General features: G+C 42.0%; 1 protein-coding gene across 5 annotated transcripts; it reads right to left on the minus strand.

Annotated features, from left to right (window-relative positions):
- Positions 1-265: 265 nt before the first annotated feature.
- cltcl1 (clathrin, heavy chain-like 1) lies at positions 266-22,793 on the minus strand. 5 transcript variants are annotated; one of them, XM_026321392.1, is made up of 33 exons: positions 22,323-22,793; positions 16,925-17,132; positions 16,391-16,393; positions 15,156-15,424; positions 14,636-14,797; positions 14,210-14,323; positions 13,942-14,115; positions 13,474-13,671; positions 13,034-13,234; positions 12,743-12,895; positions 12,389-12,511; positions 11,836-11,973; positions 11,559-11,723; positions 11,206-11,386; positions 10,904-11,067; positions 10,691-10,816; positions 10,426-10,568; positions 9,521-9,755; positions 9,309-9,431; positions 9,073-9,218; positions 8,787-8,970; positions 8,338-8,530; positions 8,096-8,253; positions 7,844-8,008; positions 7,299-7,574; positions 6,584-6,733; positions 6,361-6,492; positions 6,150-6,260; positions 5,826-5,996; positions 5,346-5,567; positions 4,989-5,009; positions 2,660-2,735; positions 266-1,991 (listed from the first exon to the last, which is right to left on the minus strand). In XM_026321392.1, exons 1-33 carry the CDS (start codon positions 22,362-22,364, stop codon positions 1,837-1,839), a joined length of 5,082 nt encoding a protein of 1,693 aa, XP_026177177.1. In that variant the 5' UTR covers positions 22,365-22,793; the 3' UTR covers positions 266-1,836. The 5 variants fall into 5 exon arrangements, with proteins under 5 accessions (XP_026177177.1, XP_026177175.1, XP_026177176.1 ...); XM_026321390.1 differs by having other exon boundaries at positions 4,983-5,009; XM_026321391.1 differs by lacking the exon at positions 16,391-16,393 and having other exon boundaries at positions 4,983-5,009.

A 22,793-nucleotide genomic window follows, 5' to 3' on the forward strand; every position in this document is an offset into this window, starting at 1 on the left:
CACTTACAGGCCCAAACCACGCCCTTTCCAAACAAAGAGGCTGCAGCTCTCACTGAGACAGAAACTATCAATCAGGTCTTGGTAGCTTGGTTATCAAAATGTCAGGTCCAGCAAAGGATGGGAATAATATGCAGCTAGAAAACCCTGGCATAAAACACACTCAAGGCTGTAAAACCCCGACTGGAGTACATTAAAATAAAACAGAGGCCAGGGAGCTTTTAAATTGTTCTTCTTTATGTGAATAAATAGGAAGAAATGCACAAACAACAGTGTGTAAACTTTATTCCTCTTTCTATATGCATGACTTGTGCAGATAAAGGGAGTGCTTCATGTGCAGCTCAGGTTTTTGCTTTTCGGTTTGACAAACCCAAAGTTGACACCACGGTGAGACAAAGCTGGGCTTATCATACAGGGACTGTGGACAGCACAGCAAGTGAACATTCAACCAAACTGCCACCACTTCAAGAAGCCTTGCCTCCAGACTGCCACTCATGAACCTGCTGTTTTTGCATTTTGTCCTTTTCTTAAAAAAATCATTATGCTCCTAACACTAGGCTACAACAACACACTATAGACAATACATACGGTATTTCATAATATTCAACTTCTTTGATTAGGTATTTCAATGTATCTTAAATTATACTCTTAAGTACAATAATGATTATTTGTTTTGAACCAACTGGCACCAGGACATGAGTTAATGTTTGTCTGTTGGACATTCGTCACCATTTTCTCTTTGCTATCTGAGAAAGTTTTGTCAAACACGTCTTCGTTTTTGACACACATTAGTAATACTCGATATACGTGAGTGTAACATGGGATTGTGCTCCTGGTTGCAGCATAATAGTTTGGCAGCACATGCACAGACTATGGCATATAGTATTTTTGTATCATTTCACCTCCTCCCCGTCCTTTTCTTCATCACAAATAATCCTGAATCTCCAGAGGTCTAGTATCAGAGTCCGAAAGGTCAACTGCCAAGATCGACCGCTCTGCTGCAATGGAGAGAAAATTTCAGTGTCTCTTGGTTTTGTGACATATCCCTCAAAGGCTTTAGAGGCTACACACACATTCACACGTACGTACACACACACACACACACACGTACACAGACAGTACCCTAACCTCATAACACATGTTCTTAGTCCATATACAGCAAACACATTGTACCTGTCGTGAAAGGACCAACAAAACTATTGCACAGTAACTGTCTTTTTAATCGGAGCATGAGACAGTTGTGAAATTAAACACAAACAAATGAGCCTGGTACTTGCCACCTCCTCAAAGTATATAAGGCTGTAGCAGTGCTTTAGGAGGGGAGGGGAGACACATGTCCCTCCACTCCTCAGTAACAAAGTCTCTTTCTCATCAGTGCTGAACCTCTAGCAAAAGTGTAAATAAATCAAAGGAAAAGCTGCTCTATGGTTAGTAAAGTCTATGTGGAACAGCAACAGGACGGGGCGGTTTGGTGTCACTGATGTCTTCGGTATGTTAGGTCCTCTAACAGCTGAGAGGTTATTTCATGCGGTGTAGGTCAGTGATGCAAATATAACATGAAGGAAAGGGAGGGCCCAACAGCTTTGATGCAGCACTTCTCAAATGTGTGTGTGTGTGTGTGTGTGTGTGTGTGTGTGTGTGGAGATGAAAGCTTTCTATTGCAGTTTCAGTAAAGTTGGGTGGAGTCTCATTGGGAGAGGAAAGCCCAGTTAAGTTTCAGTGTTCTCCGTGCCGTCAATTGGCCAGTTGAGACCCAGAGCAGCACGGTTCAGTGTGGTTTAGACGTAATGTGTGTGATTGTGTAGGGGAGAGAGTGGTGGAAGATGCAGAGATGGGCCTCTAGATGTTGAAGCCATAAGCAGGCTGAGCAGGGTAACCCGCAGGGGCAGGGGCCTGAGCAGGATAGCCTGCAGCGGCGGCAGGGTAGCCGTAGCCTGGGTACGCTGGCTGGGGAGCCACTGGAGCAGGAGAGGCAGTCAACATCAGCTGCTGACCTGATCACACAGATAACACAGATAAAGACACACACGTAGACGGTCACATGCTACATAAAAATAAACTTTTTACATCTAAGCTTTCATTGATGTGTTTTTGCATGACATAAACCATGACATCAGAATTTATTAAAATGCAGACACAGTAAAACTGTTACCTACCTAAATGTTCTCTATTTGCAGTTTTAAAAAAATACAGTCAGCTGAATCAGCCCGAACTGTGGCCCACAAGACAAGAGCCTTAACTGTCTATACTACAATTAATGTCACATACTGACATATTCCAAATGAGTCCTGAATATAAAAACACACCATAGATAGTAGTAAGATGTAAAACTGAAAATTGTTTCTTCTCAGGCAAACGTCTTTGATACCAAATGTGTTAGTAAGAGTCTATATTGTGTAAGAACATTGTTAAAATGGTGAGAGAGATGAATCATAAGATCACCCAGCACTTCACAAGAATGACTAAAACAAGTGAACAGACTTGTATGTCTAGTTCCAGTAAACTGCCAAACTATTATATTCACCCAATCGGTATAAATCTGGTTAGAGTTGGATTTTAATAGCACCACTGCCTCTTACTGTACTCACAGTAATAGGGCAATTTTTCTCCTATTCAGGAACCATGACTGTCCCTCGGGGCGACATGCTGCCTGTAAACCTACCAAACACCATTGGCTGAGGCTCTGTCACCTCCTCTTCAGTTTTCCTTTGGCTTTCTGCCTCCACCAGTTTGTCCACCTGAGGGCAACAAAGAGGATAGATCAGATACTGATCACACACTCACTGTACAACATCTGATTCCATAGACATTGTAGGTATCCTGGATAAACATTATAACTCAAGTTAGCCATCTTTTCAGCCTGCTTATACTTTAATCCAAGAATATACTCTACTCTATCAATAAAAAATATTCTATATTATCATTGGACACCTACAATGTAGTGGTAACAATAATATACCAGTTGTATTTTAATGACAATTTCTGATTTCATACAACAGACCATAAATTAAATGCTTCACATGTAAGATTACACAAGTTTTTAACTTTCATATTAAACAAACAAATGCTTCTAAATAAGACTAGATAACACAGTGGAGTTATCAAACCCATACCCTACACAGGCTTAATTTTACTGTGCAGCTAATGTTACCTAAGAGAAGAAGTCATGCAGGTTTGGTGAGAATTTCTAATTCAGCTTCCAGTACAAAGGTTAAGTCATCAATTAAAGCGTCTGTTCACCCAAATCACAAAAAGCACAATAATCTCTTAGTGATATTTAAACATGCATCAGTACCATCACCCAGGAGTGGAATGACAATAAGAGGCCATATCTCTTTCTAACTACATTGCTCTTTTTAATTATCAAGGCTTCCCTGTCCACAGCTGTCACTCTTCTCAACATATTCCCAGTGTAACTCCTGACAACAAGGTCTGCGGAATAGCAAATATAACCAGAAACCCATGACATTATATTTAGAAAGGCACTTTGCTTTTGGGCTTCCAAAATGTGATTTGCAAACTGATGGAACAGGGTTTTGGCAGATGCGAAACCCACAACATGGTTAAGCCCCACTGGGGAATTATTTTGTGATTTGTGTGAACTGACTCTTCAAAGGCATAATTACAGTGGGATTTGAGGTTAAAGAAATATTACATTATTAAGTAAAAGAGAAGCTACATGTGCCTATATGCTGATGCTATCCTTCCAGCTATTCACTGTTACATCCTTAGATGACTACATGCACAACTGTAAGCAGGCCACCCTGATGGATTTTCATTGATCTGAATTTCACTCTGCTGGACTAAAATCAAGCTACACGTTAGAAGCTCACAGGTTAAGCTCATCATAGCCAGGCAGTCGTATTTACGCAGTGATTTGGTCGTAGTGCTAATTTCATTGTCGATAAGAACAGAGAAACAATCTGTCGCACTTCAGCTGTGGAGACAGCTGAATGCAAAAGGTTTCTGATGTAACTGGGTGTCAATTAAACAATGGTTCAGCTCAATTAATGTAGAATAAAAGTTGAATTTCTCTTATGATAATGTCAAGAAATGAAGGAAAAAGTTTGCACTAGAGTAAAAAAGGTAAACAGCACCTGTAAAACTCTAAAATATTATATACAGTGTGAATAATAAATTGTGAAGTGCATATCAGCACAACTGAAACTGTCAGGACAAGTAAAATGCCACTTGATACTAAATGTAGCCCCAAGAGAGAGGAGTTAGAAGGTAAGAGGTTAGGCCAGGGCAGGCTAATCCTGGTCCTGAAGAGCAAAACTGTGCACAGACTTTGGCTGCAGCCATCGACACGGTGTTTAACGTTACAGGTTCTCTGTAAACCACATTACACCTTCTGGATATAGTGAAAAAAATGGAAGTTATAGGAGATTATAGAATATACAGTGTTTAATAATTTTAAAAAGCACCAGGTAATGATGGTTAAATGGTTAACGGATAGCAGATACAGTATATTACCGGTACTTTTTATAATTGTTTAATTTGGATTTCATATCCCTAATTAGAACAGGAAGGAAGTGAAAAGAGAAAATATTTCAGATCACATTGTGCCATGTACACATTTAGACCTGTTCATGGTTGCACTGGAAATCAACAGATGAACGTCCCATTTCCTTTTTTTATTTATATTTTTTTTATAAATTTGTGTTTGTTTGATTGCCAAAAATATTTATTTAAAAATCAAAATGATTAATCCATACTAAGAATACAATGTGAATCCAGAGAAGGATAATTTAGAAACTGATTCCAGTAGATCCAATTCTTTTTTTCTTTTTTTAAAAAAAGTGTTGTTACTGAAGTGCTGCACAAAAGTCTGCACACACTACAGTTCTCCAGGACCAGAGCTAGTTAGGCCATACTGAGTCTACAGTTCATGCTAGGTTCCTACATCAGAAACCTAAGAGGCACGTTAACAACAACAAAACAAACAGACAACACACAGGAGAAATAAAAAGAGGGCCAGAGACCGTCACCTTCGCTGCAAACTCATCAACCTGGAAAAGAATCCAAAGACATGACCTCAAGTGACCTCATGTGTCTACAGGTCAACATTTTAGGAAATCATGACGGCCAGAGGAAGCTCAGTTAAATATACATATTTATTAATACCTAAAAAAAGAGATTCCATCTAGGTACTTGTCTCATCATACCTGTGTAAACTAAAACTGTCAGTATACCCTGTTTTCCCAAAAGTGTCAAGGACACTACAGACTATTGTTTGCTTCTTGCATTTCAAAAAAAATAAACCAATATTTGTTTTTTTAAATAGTAATAATGCTAAATTTCAAATTAGTTTTTTAAAATTTTTATACTGTTCTTTTAGTACTAACCTTTGTGAGGTACTCCCTCATGACTTGAATAAAATATGGCATGGCAAAGTCCATGATATTATGCCTCCAGGCCAGCTCCAGCACCACGTCAGGGTGCAGCAGGTCATAGGAGGCGAACAGGCAAGCGGCAAAGCACTCCTTCCTGTCCTCCTCCAGGAACCACTGCAGCAGAGTCTCTGCCAGCTCAGCATCCTTAGACTCCGCAGCGTATAACATGGCATCCTTGGAAAGAAAGAGAAATACCCTTTATTTAGTTAAACTCGTTATCAAAAATAAATGACTGAGAACTTGCTTAACAGTCTGTGAAGAGATTAACTCTGGGGAGATGATAACTGCTCCATGTATCTGTCTCCAAATGCATCTAAAGAATAGACCAACAGTGCCATCTATAGCAACATGAGGGTACTTGACGTGTGTTGGCCTGCTGTCCAAGTGTTTTTCTTGTTCACCACAAACTGCCTGTGAAGGTTATTTTCTTACCTTGTAGAGTTTGTCCTTCTTGCAGAGCTCTACACTCTGTCTCCAGCGGTTGTTGCCTTTGTACAGGTAAGCAGCGATACGTCTGAACTCAATCAGTTCGTGTTTCTCTAACCGCTGAGCCAGGCCGATGGTGTCAAAGTTGTCATAGGCGTCGATGGAGGCTCTCAGGCCCTGTAGATAAAGTGCGCACAGAAATAAGTTACATCTCAGATCCAGAAGAGAAAGCAACATTTATCTCATCTTTGTAGTAACAGGACATTATCAGTGTGTGTTCATTTTGTCTACCTGCTGAAATTAACATCAGTAACAGAATGAATAAGAAACCTGGTAGTCTTCCTCCTCTGTCAGCAGGTTGTTGAGAGCTTCATTGACGGCCTTGTTGTTGTGATTCTGGACAGATCTCAGGTAAGGCTTCACCAACTTCAGCTGGTTCACCTGGTTGAGCAAAAACATGCCATGCCATGTCATGTCCACCATGTTTGGTACCGTGCAGTAAATGTCTAGAGTAAATACAGTAAGTCTGTCTGTTCGCTACCTTGCTAAAAAAGGCGACAGCTCGGCTGTGGTCCAGCCGTGGAGACAGAATGGTCAGCAGGTCGTTCAGTAGGAGGGGTTTGTATTCCAAGTAAAAATAAAGGGACTTATAGTACAACTCCACATTGGCAACCTAAGGACAAAAAAAATACATATAAAGATCACAAAAATAAAGACATTTATAAAAGGAATTAAACGGCTCAGCCACAAATACTACTCTTTACCTTTGCAATAATATCTTTAAACAGCCCTTCTTTCCATGCGTCTGTTGGATGAGACATCATTGTGATGACAGCGTTGTCGTACTCCTCATATTTATCATAAAGGAAAACGAGCTCTGCCCACAAATGAGACTGTTCCGCTGCACGAAGAACCTGGCACACAAATCAGTTCGATGTTAAATTCAGGATCTAAATTCAACAGCTCTTTGTGACTTACAATCTCCTGTTCACTGAAATTTATTTAATTCTCACATTTAAGATTATTTGAACTAACGAGGGATATTTTTCAAGGTCAATTAATTATACAGCCTCTCTATACAAGAAGAAAAAAGACCAAGACGAAGAAGCTATTTTTAAAATTAAATACTTTCAAGGTAACTCATCTGTTTGAAAATCTGTCCACAAGCTTTCCTGGTTTTTAAGAAACACAGCCAATAGTGTTTTTTTTTTTTTGGTCTACTGATTTGTAAGGACAGAAGAGCAGACTATTGCTTAACCTGGTAGAGGACTGCATAATCCATCATTTAAAGGGAAAGTCAACAGAACTGAAGACAACAGTGAATATTTGAATTCAGTGTCAGCCACTCAAGACAAAAACAACTCAACGAAACCTTTATCCTTCCAGGTTGCTGATGAGAAAATAGCAGAGTAATAAATCAAATTCTTGCCTGTGATGTTAGGAGAATAAACTCTGGTGAATCACGCAAACATACTGCACCTTTGGGATGTTGACTCTGGACCAGAACAGCTCCAGGTGCTCCCTCATCTTCTGAGGTTTGAACTTGGAGTAGAGGATGGCAAGTTCGGTGAACATGCCCATGTGGGCTCGCTCCAGGCCCAGAGCAGCTTCCAGCAGAGCAATAAGTTCCTCAAAGTACCCGCGGTCCTGATAGTAGCTGATCAGGTCCTCCAGCTCGTCAGCATGGATCACTATGTGAAGGCCACAGATTTGTGCCAGCCGAAACTCTTCACCGTCCACACATGCAAAACACACCTGATAGACAGCAGGAAAGAGAGGAACAAATATCATGTCAAAGACACAAAACTGCTACATTCACTTAAAAACTACATTTCCCATGAGGATCTAACAGTACTTCAATGGCTAATACTTTGTTCACATACTGTGTGATGCAATGAAGCAATGGAAAAGGTTCCCAGATTCTCAAAGTTTACCACTTGAGAGCATTTGGCCTTATGTCAGAAATCATCAGAAAACTCAGTGATGACCTGATCAGAGGCTAAAATTGTTTGTGTGCTAGTTACCTCTTTCCATGTCCGTGTGCTGTTGGCTTTCCTGGCACTGTCCACAGCTGCCTGGTACTCTCCGAGGTGGACTAGTGTTGAGGCAAGACGAGCAAAGTTAGAAACATTGTTGTACAAGAGCTTGGCTGCTTCATACATGCCCTCTTCATAACATCGATCGCCCACCTGGAGAAGCAGAGAGAGAAATTAGGAGATAAATGCGCAGTTGGACACATACATGGAAAAGAAGACTTACAGCTGTGACTTTCCTACCTGCTGTATGTGAGCATTGTTGGGCCCACTGACAAACTCTTCCAGCTCAGCCAGACGGTTTGTCTTAGCTAAAGCAAAGATCAGCTCTGTTTCCACATACGACTCTCTCGCCTTCTTTCGAGCCATCTGGAGGAATTTGACCAGATCTTCCCAGTTGTCTGCAAAATACGAGTAACACCTAAAACATCAGCTAAGTAAAATAAACTGCTGGTGTGTAGCAGAGGCATGCAGCAAAATCTTACTGTTCCTGCTGGCTGCATTGACCACCTCCATATACGCTGAAGGGTCAACGGCTTTAATATATGAGTCGATGGCTTCCTTCACCAAGTCTCTGTGTAGCTGAGCTCTAGCTAACTGGCTCCACACCGCAGGCTCGTTACAGCGCTCAGCAAACTCGTAGGCACGGTCTAAGTTCCCTATGTGCTCTATTAACACCTGGAGAAGTGAGGAAACAGATGAGGAGATTAAACCTGAGGAAGAAGAAAAGTAAGCTTTAACATTGCTAAATACTTGTTTATTCTCAGAAATAAGTAGGAGTTTTATCATTTCAGTGCACAATGACAAAGGGATGCAACCCACAGGATACAGCGTTCACCATTAGCCACTTCATTTGTCTGTCAGATCAATATTGTTAATGGCTTGAAGTCTGGAAACATTTCAAAATGCAACTCGTGCTATTAGATTTATTTACCTGTATCGCTGAGGTGTTGACATCAAACTTCTTGAAAATTGCAAATGCTTCTTCAAAGAGCTCATTGCTGATGGCGATATTAGCGATGTCTGGAGCGTCATAGTTGTCTAGCCTGTTAATGTACTCCATCACACGAGTGCGATCTGCCTTGATGGCCGTCAAAATAAGCAAGTTCTGAAGGTTTCTAGGAAAATAACCAGTAGAGATGTAAAAATATGACAAGTAATGCAACTAAATTATTATAATTTCTAAAAAAAACAAAAAACAAAACATAAGTCTGTTTTACCTGTGTTCACTGAAGACAGAGTTATCTAGTATAATCTTCTCCAGCAGTTCAATCAGTTCGTTAGGCAGGTCTGCAGTCATGAAGGCCTTGACTGTGACGGACACCTCCTCTGGGTCTTGGGTCTCTGACAGTGCTGTCTGCACCACCTGAGATAGAGAAAACAAAAGTAACTGCTGAAACATGTCACTCATCCACAGTCTGTACAACATCAGGCGTGGAGCTGGAGGAAACCCGACCTGGTCGATGAGTGGTCTTCTAAAAGGGTTGTTCTCTTCTAACACGTTCGCCCAAAGCTCTGGATCTTTCCGTCGTACCAGATATCGAGCCTCACTCTTGAATAATGAGTTCTCATTGCACACCTGAGAAGACGTAGATATATAAGTTATTAAATGAGGTATATTATCCATCCAATTGCTACTAGATCTAAATGCATATATGATCTACACACTTTGATGAGCTCCAGGTCACACTGCCCTCTCTCATAAGCCACACAGGCCAGGTGGGGGTCTCTCTTTTCACAGTAGCGTCCGACCACGGCACTGTCGTAAAATGGGTTCTCCTTCAGGAAGCGCTCGGGTGTGTTGTTGCTGTCAATGTAGATCTTGGCCAGGGCATTGTGTGTAGCTGGCTCCTCGCATCCTTCATGAATACGGGACTCCAGCCATGGCAACAGAAGCTTTAGCCTGAGAAGATAAAGATAAAGTTTGCTTAAATAAGAAGCTATTGTAGGACTATACTGAGTCATATTTTAAGCTGATCTGCACTGTGGTTGTAGTCATAACACTAGCAGTGTAGTGCATTTAGCAGCTTCGTTCGTTGATGCCATTTCCATGGTGTTCAGGCTCAGACCTTTTCAAATTCAAACATCGGACACAGAAAGGAAACAAAGAAGATTTGTGCTAGAAATAGATTCATTAGATGAAAAACAGATTCAACCTAGTTATTACTGAGGTTTCTGCTAAATAAAAGCAGAAGGAAGTTTTTCTAAAAAGCCCAAAGACAAATAAAACAGAAGAACCTTACATGCATAAATGAAAATGTTTATGTCATGTACATGGAACAAAAGAAACATAGGAACCTGCATGTTTCCTCATATTTACTTATATGCATGTCGGTGACTTCAGTTGTGTGCAAACATTTGGTGATTTATAGACATTATAGCCACTGTACGACTCTTTCAATTTCTTCAAGTGCTTTTAACTTTATTTCTGTTGATTATCTCGAGCACGACTGCAAAGAGATTCTTTTTTTGACTTCTGTGACTTAAAGGTTGCTGGATATAATCAGGTGCTGCATCCTTTGCAACGAACGGTAGCAACTATGCAAGATGACAAGAAACAGTAAATGTCATACCTGTTTCTCTTCTCTACCTCCTCCACCAGCTCATCAGTGGAAAACTGCCCTCTGACCACCATGATCAGGTTCTTAATCACATCCTCAGCACAGTCTACATCCAGCAGTCCACCTATCACCACTGGTAAACGACTTGGGTTCACCTTAAAACAACAAACTCAACTAATTCCTAATGTAAATAGCAAAATACGGCTTATATAAAGACATACATGAACAGGCAGAAACAAGTTATTTAAGGGAACCTCAGCTGTGGTCTTGAACTTACCTTCTGTACATAGATTTCAATGTATTTCTGTAGATTGTTGCGGTAGAGGTAAAGCACCAGGTCATGGACGAAGTCAAAGCGATCGCACACAATGATGAGTGGAAGCTGGTCCGTTAGCTTGGCCTCCTATGAAGAATAGAAACATGAGGTTCATCTGTGATTACAGTGAAATGGGTAATACGGTAAATAACAAAACCGTGGCTTTCATTTCACCTTGAGGAAGTTTTTAACCCTTTCTGGATCATAACAGTTGCTCTCTCTGCAGATCCTCTCCACCTCTTTAATCTGGCCAGTCTTACAAGCAGCCTGTATGTACTTAAAGTGAACATCAGGCTCCTGGCTGAAATTCACAATCGACCCAAGGAAGTAAAACAAGCCTTGAATAGAGATAGCAGGGGGAGAAACAGCACAACAGTCAGCTACATCTGTTATCACTAACAACCTACAGAAAAATGTAAATAATCACTCATCTAACGCATCTCACTGTAATCTAACCACGCATGTGTGACACTTACCCTCATAACTTTTGAATGATTCAAAGAGCTCCACTAATGCTTGAGTCCCCAGCTGCTCATGATACTTAGATGCTACCTGAACACAGAGCTGCAGGTTCTGTCTGATGTTAGCTGATAGCATAGCCCTTAAACACTCCAAAGAGTCTTCAACGGACAAGGAGCCAAAATAGTTCACCAGCCACTAATGAAAAACCAGAACACAAAAAAAGAGGACAGAGAGAAAGTGAGAACAGCAGGGAGGGGGAAAAGGGGTTCAGTCCAGGAGGGGTTCAATCTTCACACATCATTAAAAAGATGGCTGCTCCCAGGAGAGTGGTATTCACACACACATGAACACACTTCTACAGGCTTACCTCAGGGTTGAGCAGATGTGTGTGCACCACAGCTCGTTTGATATCATACAGGTCGGTGTAGTGTTCAAGAGCTCTCTGCAGCAGGCCTGCCTTCTCACATAGCTGTGCAACATGAGCACGGTCATAGTGTGTGAACATCTGGTTCCCCAGGATCGCGTCTGCTACCTGAAAAGTTCATACACACAGGAACACACATCTCATGTAAAGTATTATCAAAGGTGACACTGCTTTCTGAAAATAGTTGAATAGGCATTTGAAAATAAGTGGTAGGCTTCACCTGGGGGGCGTGTATGAGGTTCATCTCGAGTAGACGTGTCTGTAAGTGCCCTTCGGCTGGGCGGTTGTTCTTCAAAGCATCCAGTAAGAAGGATGTGCACTGCTGGATCAGGCTGCCCTCCATAAAAACATCGACAATCTACCAATGGGCAAGAGAAGACAGAACAAAGTATGAACGATATCCTACAATCTGTGACGCATGATTTCAGTTAGCATGTACGTATTCCAATGTTTCTATGTTTCATATTTAATGTCATTTGTCAAGGCCAAGCCTGAAAAGGTTAGGGGTCATAACCTAGAGAGGCATCAAGTCAATAGGTTTTCTGTTTGAGACTGAGCAGAGTGATGACCTGGCTTTAAAAGGAGAAGGGCTGGTCACTGACTCGGTGAATTCTTTGCATTGCTGGCACATGTGGGATAACACAGATGGAGGCTCTTGCACTTGGAACTTTGTGCGTTTGCATGTATGAGTAAAGAAACCCATGCAGATGTAAAAAAAAAAAAAAGAGGGCATGTGTAAAAGTAACACTGTAAGTCACGGCGGTGTGTGTTACCTGGTTAATGTTGGCCAGTGGCTCCTCGTCCTGGACCAGCATCTGTGCAAACTGCAATCCCTGGTCTGGGTTAACACGCATCACGTTTCTTAGCAAAAACACCCAGTCTGGGGTGTAGCCCACCTACACAAAACATTTGATAAAAGCTTAATTCTCAATTCAGTGATGTTCAGATAAATTGTTTCCAAATATGTTCCAATAAATTACTCATTACTACCTACTCAATACACAAACTCTCACAAAGCATCATCCCAAATTGTGTTATGTGGTGTTTTCACATGCTGAGCTATGCAGTGATGTTGTGTCCATTTTCCGAGCATCATTAAATAAGGAACAGGGAAGTTCCCTGGTTACCTTTTTAGCATACAGCACTATCTTCTGGAACTGGCCAGTCTCAGCGAAACACTGGATGACTTTGTTGGGCACGTTAGCTCTGAGGTACACACTCAGAGCAAGTGTGGGGTCAGAGGCCTTCACCAGGTCTCCCAGCTCCTCTGAGCACTCCAGCTACAGCACATATATAACCACGAGTCAGGTGGTTACTAACAACACACTTTTTCTTCACTTACAACATTAACAACTGTGAAGTCTCTTGTACTGTACATCTATGGATCAGGCTTTGTTTCTCTAATCCTCTAGTCCTACCTTGTCCTCTTTCAGCCATTTTTCCAGTAGCTGTTTGCGGCCCTGCTGCAGGACAGGCCTGCACAGCTCCAGAGACTCAAATTTGTTTAGCTGACCCTGGTCCAACAGAATACCAAAGTACTGCAGCAGCGGGGAGGCCTGACCTGGCTGCGCTGGCACACTCTGAAACTTACGGATGGTCTCTGCTGTTCTCAGGATACCCTGCAGGGAGGAAAGAAGGTGAAGAATGGAGAAGATACGGGCAAAAAATGAAGAAGCAGAAGAAATGAAACTACAATTCCATTAAATGGTAAAGATTATTCAGCAGTGAATCAATCTGGAACTAACTGGTGTGGTTGTTATAATGTCATGATCCCTGAAATACACTAAAAATAGATTTACATTAAGTACAAATGAAGTGTAAGCACCTTTTCCTACTGTGGCAGTAGATACAGACTTACCTTCGGTGCTGATGCTGCAACCTTTGCAGCCTCTGAATAACTTCCCTGGGCAAACAGAGTGTTGAACTTTCTGGCAAAAAGCTCCTCAGCTCCAGCAAGGTTTGATCTTACAGCCATCCTCAAGGCTAGATCAGGGTTCTGCAGGACGTTGGTGGCATAGTTGACAATGTTCTCCTCTTCAACACATACTGACAAGACCTAGAAAGAAACAAATAAACGTACTGTTCAGCACATGAGTGAGGTACAATGAAACTTTTCAAAATCCTGAGAACACATTTGGATATTTCCATCTGTCAGGCTGTCCCCATACACAGCAGGACAAAAGGATACAATAAAATATATGTTATCATCTGTTTTCACTCAATATTTTGTTTAGTGAAGCCAGAACAACATTTAAATTCATCTTCACCATCCAAAATTACTGATATTAATGATAATGCAACAAAAGCCTGTAAACAGGTTTCTCACCTGTCCCTTTTTATTGACCCCAATAATTCCTGAGGTAACTTCATGAGGTGCAGTTACAAAGATGGTTTCTGCACTGATTCGGTTCATGTAGATACACACTCCAGACTCCAGGTCGTACAGGTGAATGTAACCGTACTTCGTGATCAAATATATCACACCATGCTTACTACCAATCTAAGGAGAGAGATGAGAGGCAGAATTAAACGCTCAGAACTCGCTCACCCTTAGTTTTACACACAACTACTGAGTTACAGAGGTCTCTCTTTACCTGCATAGCTACAGGAAAGTCTGTTTGGGCCTCTGGAGGGAAGAACACATCCACTGCTTTCTTAGCAAATGGCTGGTTTCCTGCAGGTGGCTGACCAACTTCAATAATGTGCAACTGGAAAAAGAGCATATAAAGAAATGAGCACAGTAGGCAAGCAAAGGCTGCAAAGTGTCTGAACAAGGAGAAAAACATCCATGAAAGATAGCAGAGAGTGAACATGCATTAATAATCACTGACTTCTCCTTTAGGAGGTGTTCTGGTGACAAAAAGCATGAAATATAATGCTTGTTTCCCCTATGATCTCAACTATAACACTACCTTTTGTCTAATTCAGAGCTCTTTGTTCAGACACTAGACTAAATACAGTGAGATAGCATCAGATAGCATCATGAGTAAAATAGCTGTGCACAATCTGGCAGCTCTCACCTTTCCCCCCGCCTGTGAGCGCACAGCAAAGCAGAAGAGGGTGGAGGGTTTGGCATTTCCCTCTACTTTGAACTCCCCAAAGGCAGCAGCATGGCCTTCGATGGGCTGGGACACTTTTCTGTCAACAGAATACAACTGCATCGCTCCAACCACACGATTTTGCTGCAGGACAAAGAGAGAAAACAGGAGTGAAGATGTTTTTACTGATGTACTTGAGTAAATAACATGACCATGTTAATTCAATGGTTAGAGATCAAAGAGGATTTGAGGTTCAAGTAGGTTCGTGAATTTAGCTCCAGTTACTCTGCTAATCTGCGCTTCTTTCATCCCTCATGCAGAGTTTGAGCATAAGGCAAACTCACACTTGGTGTTTTAATGTTTTTTCTGTCTCTGTTGTCAAACAATTCAATAAGCACAAAAGGAACAGAAATGCACCTGCACTGTGAGATAATTTCTCTCATTCTTCTGTCATGTGGTCGCCCAATGTACGAGTCACACACGTTCATGTGTGATTTCATACCTGTGCCGAAATCCCTATCAGCAGAAGCCACTTCTGTTGTTCGTCAGTTCTGTAGTTAATGATCTGACATCCCACCAGACTAGCGTGCCGATCGAATACTTTAGTTGGTTGGGAATCCCCCTCCATGCTCCAGTGATAGACGGCCGTGTCCGTCACCAAGGCAACAGTGTTTACCGAGATCCACTTCCAGAACATGATTTCTTCTGTCATGGTGTGAGCCTTCATCTTACTCTTCATCTCAATGTTGAAGATCTGCAGTGTCTTGGCAGCTGAAGGGAGGTGAAAGACAGAGAGAAGTGAGACAAAGAGACGACAAGAGGTCACACACTGAGCCCAAAGGGTAAGACAGACAGAGAAAGCTTTCAATACTAGAGATGGATGATACAACCCTAAATCAAAATAAGTTCACAGGTGTTCCTAAATCAGTGATATCTAATTTAACACTGGGTTAAAAATAATCAGATTTTATGACATTTTTATTCCAAAGCATATTTATAGCATATATACTATATTTATAAATAGCATATATGTAGTTATTCGGCAACTAGCACTACTCTGTTCACAGTAACCTGGCCGACACTTAATGGGTGTAATTAACTTCTGGCTGCAGAAACTTTTAAGAAGGTCATATTGACTAAATCTGGAGATACAATGGCCATGATAATTCACCTGTGCCCTAGAATACTGTTGCAAGCCCTCACCATCCTACATAAGTCCAATAGGACCTGCACTTACCAATGAAAGGTTACAGAGCTAATGTATGATTCAGGTGAATACTGGAGCTGTTGTGCCAATAGCCACCAGCACATCCAGCTATAATGATAAATTAATGGCTTCTCTTTTATGCACCAAGGAACGATCTGAATGTTGATACGGCTGCTGGCACGCAGCAAAGATGCACTCAGTGCCCCAACTCTTTTCAGCGTATACTATAATATCTGATGATGCACACCACACACACACACAGTCTACCAGCATACAACAAGTCATGCTAACACATGTATAGAGTTCTCATAGAGCAGGATACATGTCAGCAGGTTAGGTCAGAGTAGGGGCGTAATACTGAGGCAGTAGTAATCAGTTCTAAATAGTGGCCTGTCTTCTGATTGGTCAGCAGTCAAAATAGCTCTGTGCACTTCAAAAAGGTATGTGTGGCGAGGGGTTATGAGAGAGACATGACTACTGTATCACCACAACAGAGTGCTGGACAGGTAGACAGACAGAAAGCAACTCACCGTCTGAGAAATGACAGAAAGCAAGGAAAAAAAGCAAAAGAAAAAGCAAAGTGTCAATCAGATAAGAGATGGGGAGACAAAGATAGGCCACAGGGAAAGTGCAAACAGGGCATATTATCGTCAGAGGGAGAAGGGACGAAGGAGAGAGAGAAGCATTATAGGCAAATCATCCTGATCAGGTCTTGCGTTTGTGCTCCTAGGGCTAGATTCAGTGGCAGAAAATCAATTTGCACAACCAATTTAGTACATTCAGGCAATAGAACAGAGTGCACTCTATATATTTACAGCATTGACAGGTCACTAGTCATTGCATGACTGTGAAAATCCCACAGCAATAATAGTAGATAGCTATATAAAACTACAGAACAGTGTGAATGCCATTAGGACTTTATTCTGAAAAATTAAAAAGCTATAATAATACTCTCAGCACTTTAAAGCACTAATAATACCAGCAAACTTCTTATTCTATTCTTATAAACACATTTCTCATTTAATACTCCAGGGTGTGGCATGTCTCACCATAAAAATTTTTACCTTTCAAGGCGATGACCTTACTGGTGGGGTTCATGATGGCACTGTCAGCAGAGATTGGTCTCCTGATTGGGTTGGTGGGGTCAGACATGTCCACGATCACCACCTGGTTCTGCTCACCCACCTTCTCTCTGATACAGATGAACTTGTCTGACTCCATGGTCAGATAGCTGAAGCCAATGTTGGCTGGGTTCACACCCAGGTTCTGCAACTAGAAACAGTTTGAATGTAAGAAACAGTAACAATGAGAATATTTATCCTAATTAGCTTAATTTACTAAATGCAAATAAGCATTTAAATTCAGTATAATAGTTCATCACTCTATAGTTAATGTAGGGATATAAAAGTATACTCTAAGAGCTTATATATTATATGAACAGGTCGTGAGTGATTTAGAGTACAGAGTTATAATCACATTTAAAGCAATAATTCTTCATTTAGTGAATCTGTTCAGCCATTAGTCACAGATGCTTCACAGGTGAGGTCAGAGCTGTTGTCAAAAACACAAATAACTTAGGACCAACTACATGACACTGACTACTGATAAAAATATTAATTCTTTACTATTTATTTACAGTTTATAAATTCTAGGTAGGTTAATGCTTCCTGATAACCACTAGCATTCGCCTCATAGTTTATATTGCGTTTGAATGTTATAAATAAAAACAGTGCACAGCAGCACCATTACAGTGACATGACAACAAAAAAATGCAGTAGGAAAATATATGTGACGACAGTAGCTGCCATTTGCCCTGCAGGGGGAAAAAGCAGCAAGTAGTGGAGCAAAACAGTGTTTTGATTAAAATAGCAGCAGGTCTGCTCCAGTTTTCCAGGGATATTCTTAAAGGCAGCTTTCCAGACAGGAGGAGCCAGGGACCGAGCGTGGGCACACAGTGGACAACAGGATGTCAACACACCACAGCTTTGTTTTACATTCTTATTAGCTGCTATGCATCTCCTGAAGTACTGAAACACTGCAAGAGCTATATTTGATTTTTTTTTTTTTTACTTGCAAAGTTACTATTGTAAACATCTAACATAATAACATTTAGTTTCCTAATTAAAAGCCTCAAAACGCAACAAGACACAGACAATCTGATGTTAATTTCTGCTGTGTCAAATCCTACCAGAACTAATAGACACACTCATACGTGGGTTGATGCCTGCTGAACAGAAGAATTATTGTGCACACTGTCAAACAAACTGAACTGAGAGGGAACACCAAAACACGCACTCTCCCTACGATGGCTGCATTATGCAGTCTGAAGCAAGCAGAAAGGAATCCTTATGCTCATCACAAGGACTGTACTATCTCACAGTTCGCCAGTAGACCAGCACAACAAACCATGACTGCTGAGCCTTTTCGTCTTGTAATCCACCAAACTGGAAGGATCTAAGAGTGAGCAGCCAGGGCTTCCAAAGAGTGGAGCTGATTTTTTAGCAAATTCATTTGCATTATGCAAGAAACTGAATTTTTTCATTTTCAAATGACAACAGGCAGGATTGAAAGGTCAATTAAAGCAGCACTAATCAATGCTGAAGTTGAAGTGGAATAAATCTTGACATGTGAGGAGAAAGAAGGAGCAACTTGTAGCCCTGTGCCATTTTAGTGTTTTCTCTGTGATTTTGCATTGCATTAGCCATTCTAGATACATGTGAATATAGTGATATATATATATATTGTGATAATGATTTCAAACATATATCCCTCAGCAATGGCTTCTTTTAGGTTATGGGGAGGCAGAAGATAAGGGCTTCTTGAAAAGGCTACAGAGAAGACCTGAGGGAGGAACAGAGCCATATGCTGCATCTCCTCAAGACTGCCAAAACTATCTCTGGGAGGAGGAGGGAGGGAGAGCACAATAAAGGCAGTGGGTGAGAAGATAAGGAGAAGTTCAAAACACAGACAGACTTCCTGCTAAAAACGAAGGGAGGGTAGTGCTAGGAGAGAACCAGTGTGAGGAAGAGATACCAGAGTGATAAATGTACATTTTACAAGATAAAAAAGAGAGAAGGGGTGAGAGCTAGATCTCTGCAGTTTACTTCCAGCAACACAGGCCTTTGGCAATCTAGAGTTCAGGGTGGGGCAACTGACTCACCGGAAGAAAATCCCCCCCGCTCTCCTTCTGAGTAGAACATTCCAGACTAAAATCACACTTCAACTAGAACCTAGACCAATGACAACAACATCTTCACAAACACAGACTCCTGGAAGCCCTCTTTCCTCAACCGCCGAGATAAACAATCAGAAAAAAACTGCATAATTATATCACTATAACAAAGGCAGTAGAAGTTCATGATGATACAGCATTGCTGGTATTTGGTGAGTCATAGACTGGGGAGGATGCACTGCTGAGGCACTGACACGTTGCATCAGCAGCTGAGGGTTTTGGGTTCATCAGATTATACAAAACAATTAAAACTGAGAAATGCTGCAAAAGAAAATAGAAGTATTGTTACGTCACACCTTCTTGCACACAGAGGTCATGTATGTTGCCTGTAGATTAAAAGGTATAATAGTATATGTCATTCATATATTAACAATGGATCATAAAAATATATACATGTAAAAGCTCAAAATGACAAAATCACAGGAAATTATTATTCGACTGCAGTTTCCCTCAGCGCTCTTAAGATTGTTTTAGATCATTGTTTTGGTTTTACACCGTGAAACACAAATTTTTTGCTCAGTCTCACAGATCTCATCTGTTTTGTTTACAGCAGCAGGATCCTGTTTTGAATGGAACAACTCCCCACTACACACAACCTGTTCGGCAAAACAAGCACCTGACAAAGTCAACGACTAGGTGATAAATTCAGTGCAGAGTTCAGCAACTAAACCGCCTGATATTTTTATCAGAAGTTCCTGGAGACCAAAGCAGAGCTACAAGAATAAACAACAAGTGTGAGTGTTATATATATTTGTGACTCATTTAACATTATAGACAGACACAATGTAAGTGCTGTATGTGGAATGACCGCTCTTTCAATGCATTGATGATTGAGCTTTGGTGACTGAACACAGACGCTCATGCTTGTCCCGACCAGTCACTGCTGCGGTCACAGATGTGTTCTATTAGACTGTCATCTCGCTTCCTATCCTGATGTGATTTGCTTGATGGGTCCCGTTTAGCTCATCTGCCTACCACATCCGTTGGTGTGACGTGAGGGCATTATTTCATCGGTACAGATACGACAGCACAGGATGCTGTAAACAGCCGCAGAGCAGCAGCTTGGACTCTCCTAACTCGAAAGGACAATGCTCAGGCACTTCAGAGCTGCAGGACATTTCTGCACTTACACAAGCTGCTACAGTACGTAGGCCGCTACACTGACGGCCAGCAGCAGAGCCACATAGGCTGCAAATGACTCTCACTATAGCACTTTTAGAATTCAACAGACCACTGCCTGTCCTCGTCGTCCACACAACTACAGTCTAGAAGCCGCAGCGACGTAGCCGACATCCACTCCACACATCCAACTAGGGCACTGATCCCTTTATTCAATTAAGCCTAGACCTGGGGTCTCATATTATAGAAAAGTAAACAAGCATGGAAGACAAAGATTAATGATGGAGACAGACTTCACCACACGGCTTTGTTTCAGTAACATTTGCTACTGGTGTGGAATAACAGCCCTGAGAACCAGGCTTCACCCTCCACACCTGCACTAAACACCAGATTAGTGTTAAGGAACTGTTTTGAGTGTAATAACCAAGATACTGGAAGCACTTGGTTTGTTTTTTATCTCATACAAACGCCAGTTCAACAGGCTGGTACCTTATCATAAAGCAAGGTCCATGTTACTCTCCTGAACCCCAGTCCAGACTGCACATACTGTAAATACCAGCCCGAGAAAAAAAAAAAAAAAGCCAAACAACTTGGGGCCCAAAGTCCTGGGTTTGCAAATTCCAAGCATTTTTCACTCTGCTGGAGCCACCTAGATTCACATGGGATACAAGTGGGGCACAGCTGGGATTTCATGGCAGAGGTGGAACATAATCCTGTCTGCTGCTTATCACTGTACGATGTTTTGGGGGAAGGTATGCTTTGTTGAGAGCAATCTGAACATAGAAAACCAGACATTGCCAGGTACTGCACTGTTCTCCATCAGCGAGCAACAGTGTACCAGACCTGTCAGTGTGGAGAGAAGCTTGGGGCCTGTGAGCTCTCTCAGCCAACACAGTTTTTTGGTGGATAAAGGATCTTTGGCTAACGAAAGCGGGGCTACTGGCCAGAGGAAGGGAGCAGAGAGAGATGGGGGTGGGGGCTCTGTGCTTTTTACTAGTGAAAGGCCATTTCACTGCCTGCTGTTACCATAACAACAGGCGACAGACGTGGGGAGGTGGAAGGGTGCGTCACAAACTTTCTCTTTTGGCTGCAAGACACCAAGCACCGAGGCTGCTATGGGACACTGGTTATCAAAGTCCACACCAGAGGAAGAAAAGGGAGTGATAGTGGAAATAGTCCTCCCACTGATGACCAAATAAACGGCTGCTTGCTTTCCTGAAAAAGGCCATTTTTTTGTTATGTTTTCCATGAAGAGACTGCCAGTCAAAGTCTGCAGGGCCTCGGGGTTCCTTTCATGGTGATGTTGATCGGTTTGGAGCAGCACAGAGGCTCCTCTGGCATCAAAGCACCAACAAGTAGAGCTGGGAGTCACATTAAGTCAATATCTTATTGATGCTGCAACATAAACCTAGACTTCATAAGGGTTTGGGTTATTGCAGCGTCATGTGTTGTTACAGTAATGTGTCATTCTGTTGTTGCAGGCCTCATTGCATCTAAAGGATGCAGCTGTTGGGACGTATTTAACTGTTGTAAGTGCAAAGTAAATGCGTCTACATCTTCACACAAGCCCACAGTAAAAAGACACCATCTAATTCCTCCCCAGCCCGTAACACCATCAACACATTGTGGTGACTGTGTCGCACAAACCGGACATTTGTTGAGACGCACAGAGCGGCGGTGTTGCTGCTGAAGGTTACAAAGTAGACATGACAACAACATGGTAGCCACAAACCCGGAGTGCCTGTGCCATTCAGGTCTCGGCTACAATGCAACCGCGAACAGCTGAGCTCAGTTGTCTGCAACAAAAAGTGTCACTTCGCATCGGCGCGGATGGAAGATGACAGCGGCGTTTTTCCGCTTGAAGGAGGAAAAACACACGCACCGCTCCGCATTGGAGCTGTGCACCATCTGACTGTTCAATTTTTACAAGTCATCATCTGCCCGGCAGGAGAAAACTAGGCCTGTAGCTATATTGAGCACCACCCTGCAGCCCTATTTCAGATTCCATTTAAATGCGACATGTGCGGTGCGTGTGCGGACAGACACGAGCGAGGAGCTGCGCAAAAACAATGAGCTGAAATTCATTTTAGGGCTTTTCTTCGCCTGCTTACCTGCAGATGTTCCTGAAATCGTATCGGTAGGATCTGAGCCATTTCTTAAGGATTCCTCTGTGTGGAGACGCGGTGAGGAAGGAAAGGGGAAGGGGACAATAGGAGGTATAGAGGTGGTCTTGTTTTGATTGTGCCCTAAACGTCCCCAAAAGTCCAAAACGATGGGCAGTAGTAGGTGGTCTGGATGGCTCGCGTTGGTTTCACACGAATCCAGTGACTGCTCCCATTCAGTAGCCCCCATACACCAGTCCTGAATCAAAAACTCCGCACCTCCGCTAAGAAAACTAGTCCCCTTCAACTACTATTGAGCCCAGCTGTGTGTAAAACACTCCCTCCTCTAGTGTTGTAAGGGTACGGCGCTGCGGTAAATTTCCGTACCGAGTTACGGCAAGTTATGACTTAGCAGCTCCTGTCCTGGATTTCTTTTCCCAGAACTGTCAACGCAAGTGGTCGGATGTGTAATTTGTACCC

Source organism: Mastacembelus armatus, chromosome 9 (assembly GCF_900324485.2).
Source record: "Mastacembelus armatus chromosome 9, fMasArm1.2, whole genome shotgun sequence".
NCBI classification, from domain to species: Eukaryota; Metazoa; Chordata; class Actinopteri; order Synbranchiformes; family Mastacembelidae; genus Mastacembelus; species Mastacembelus armatus.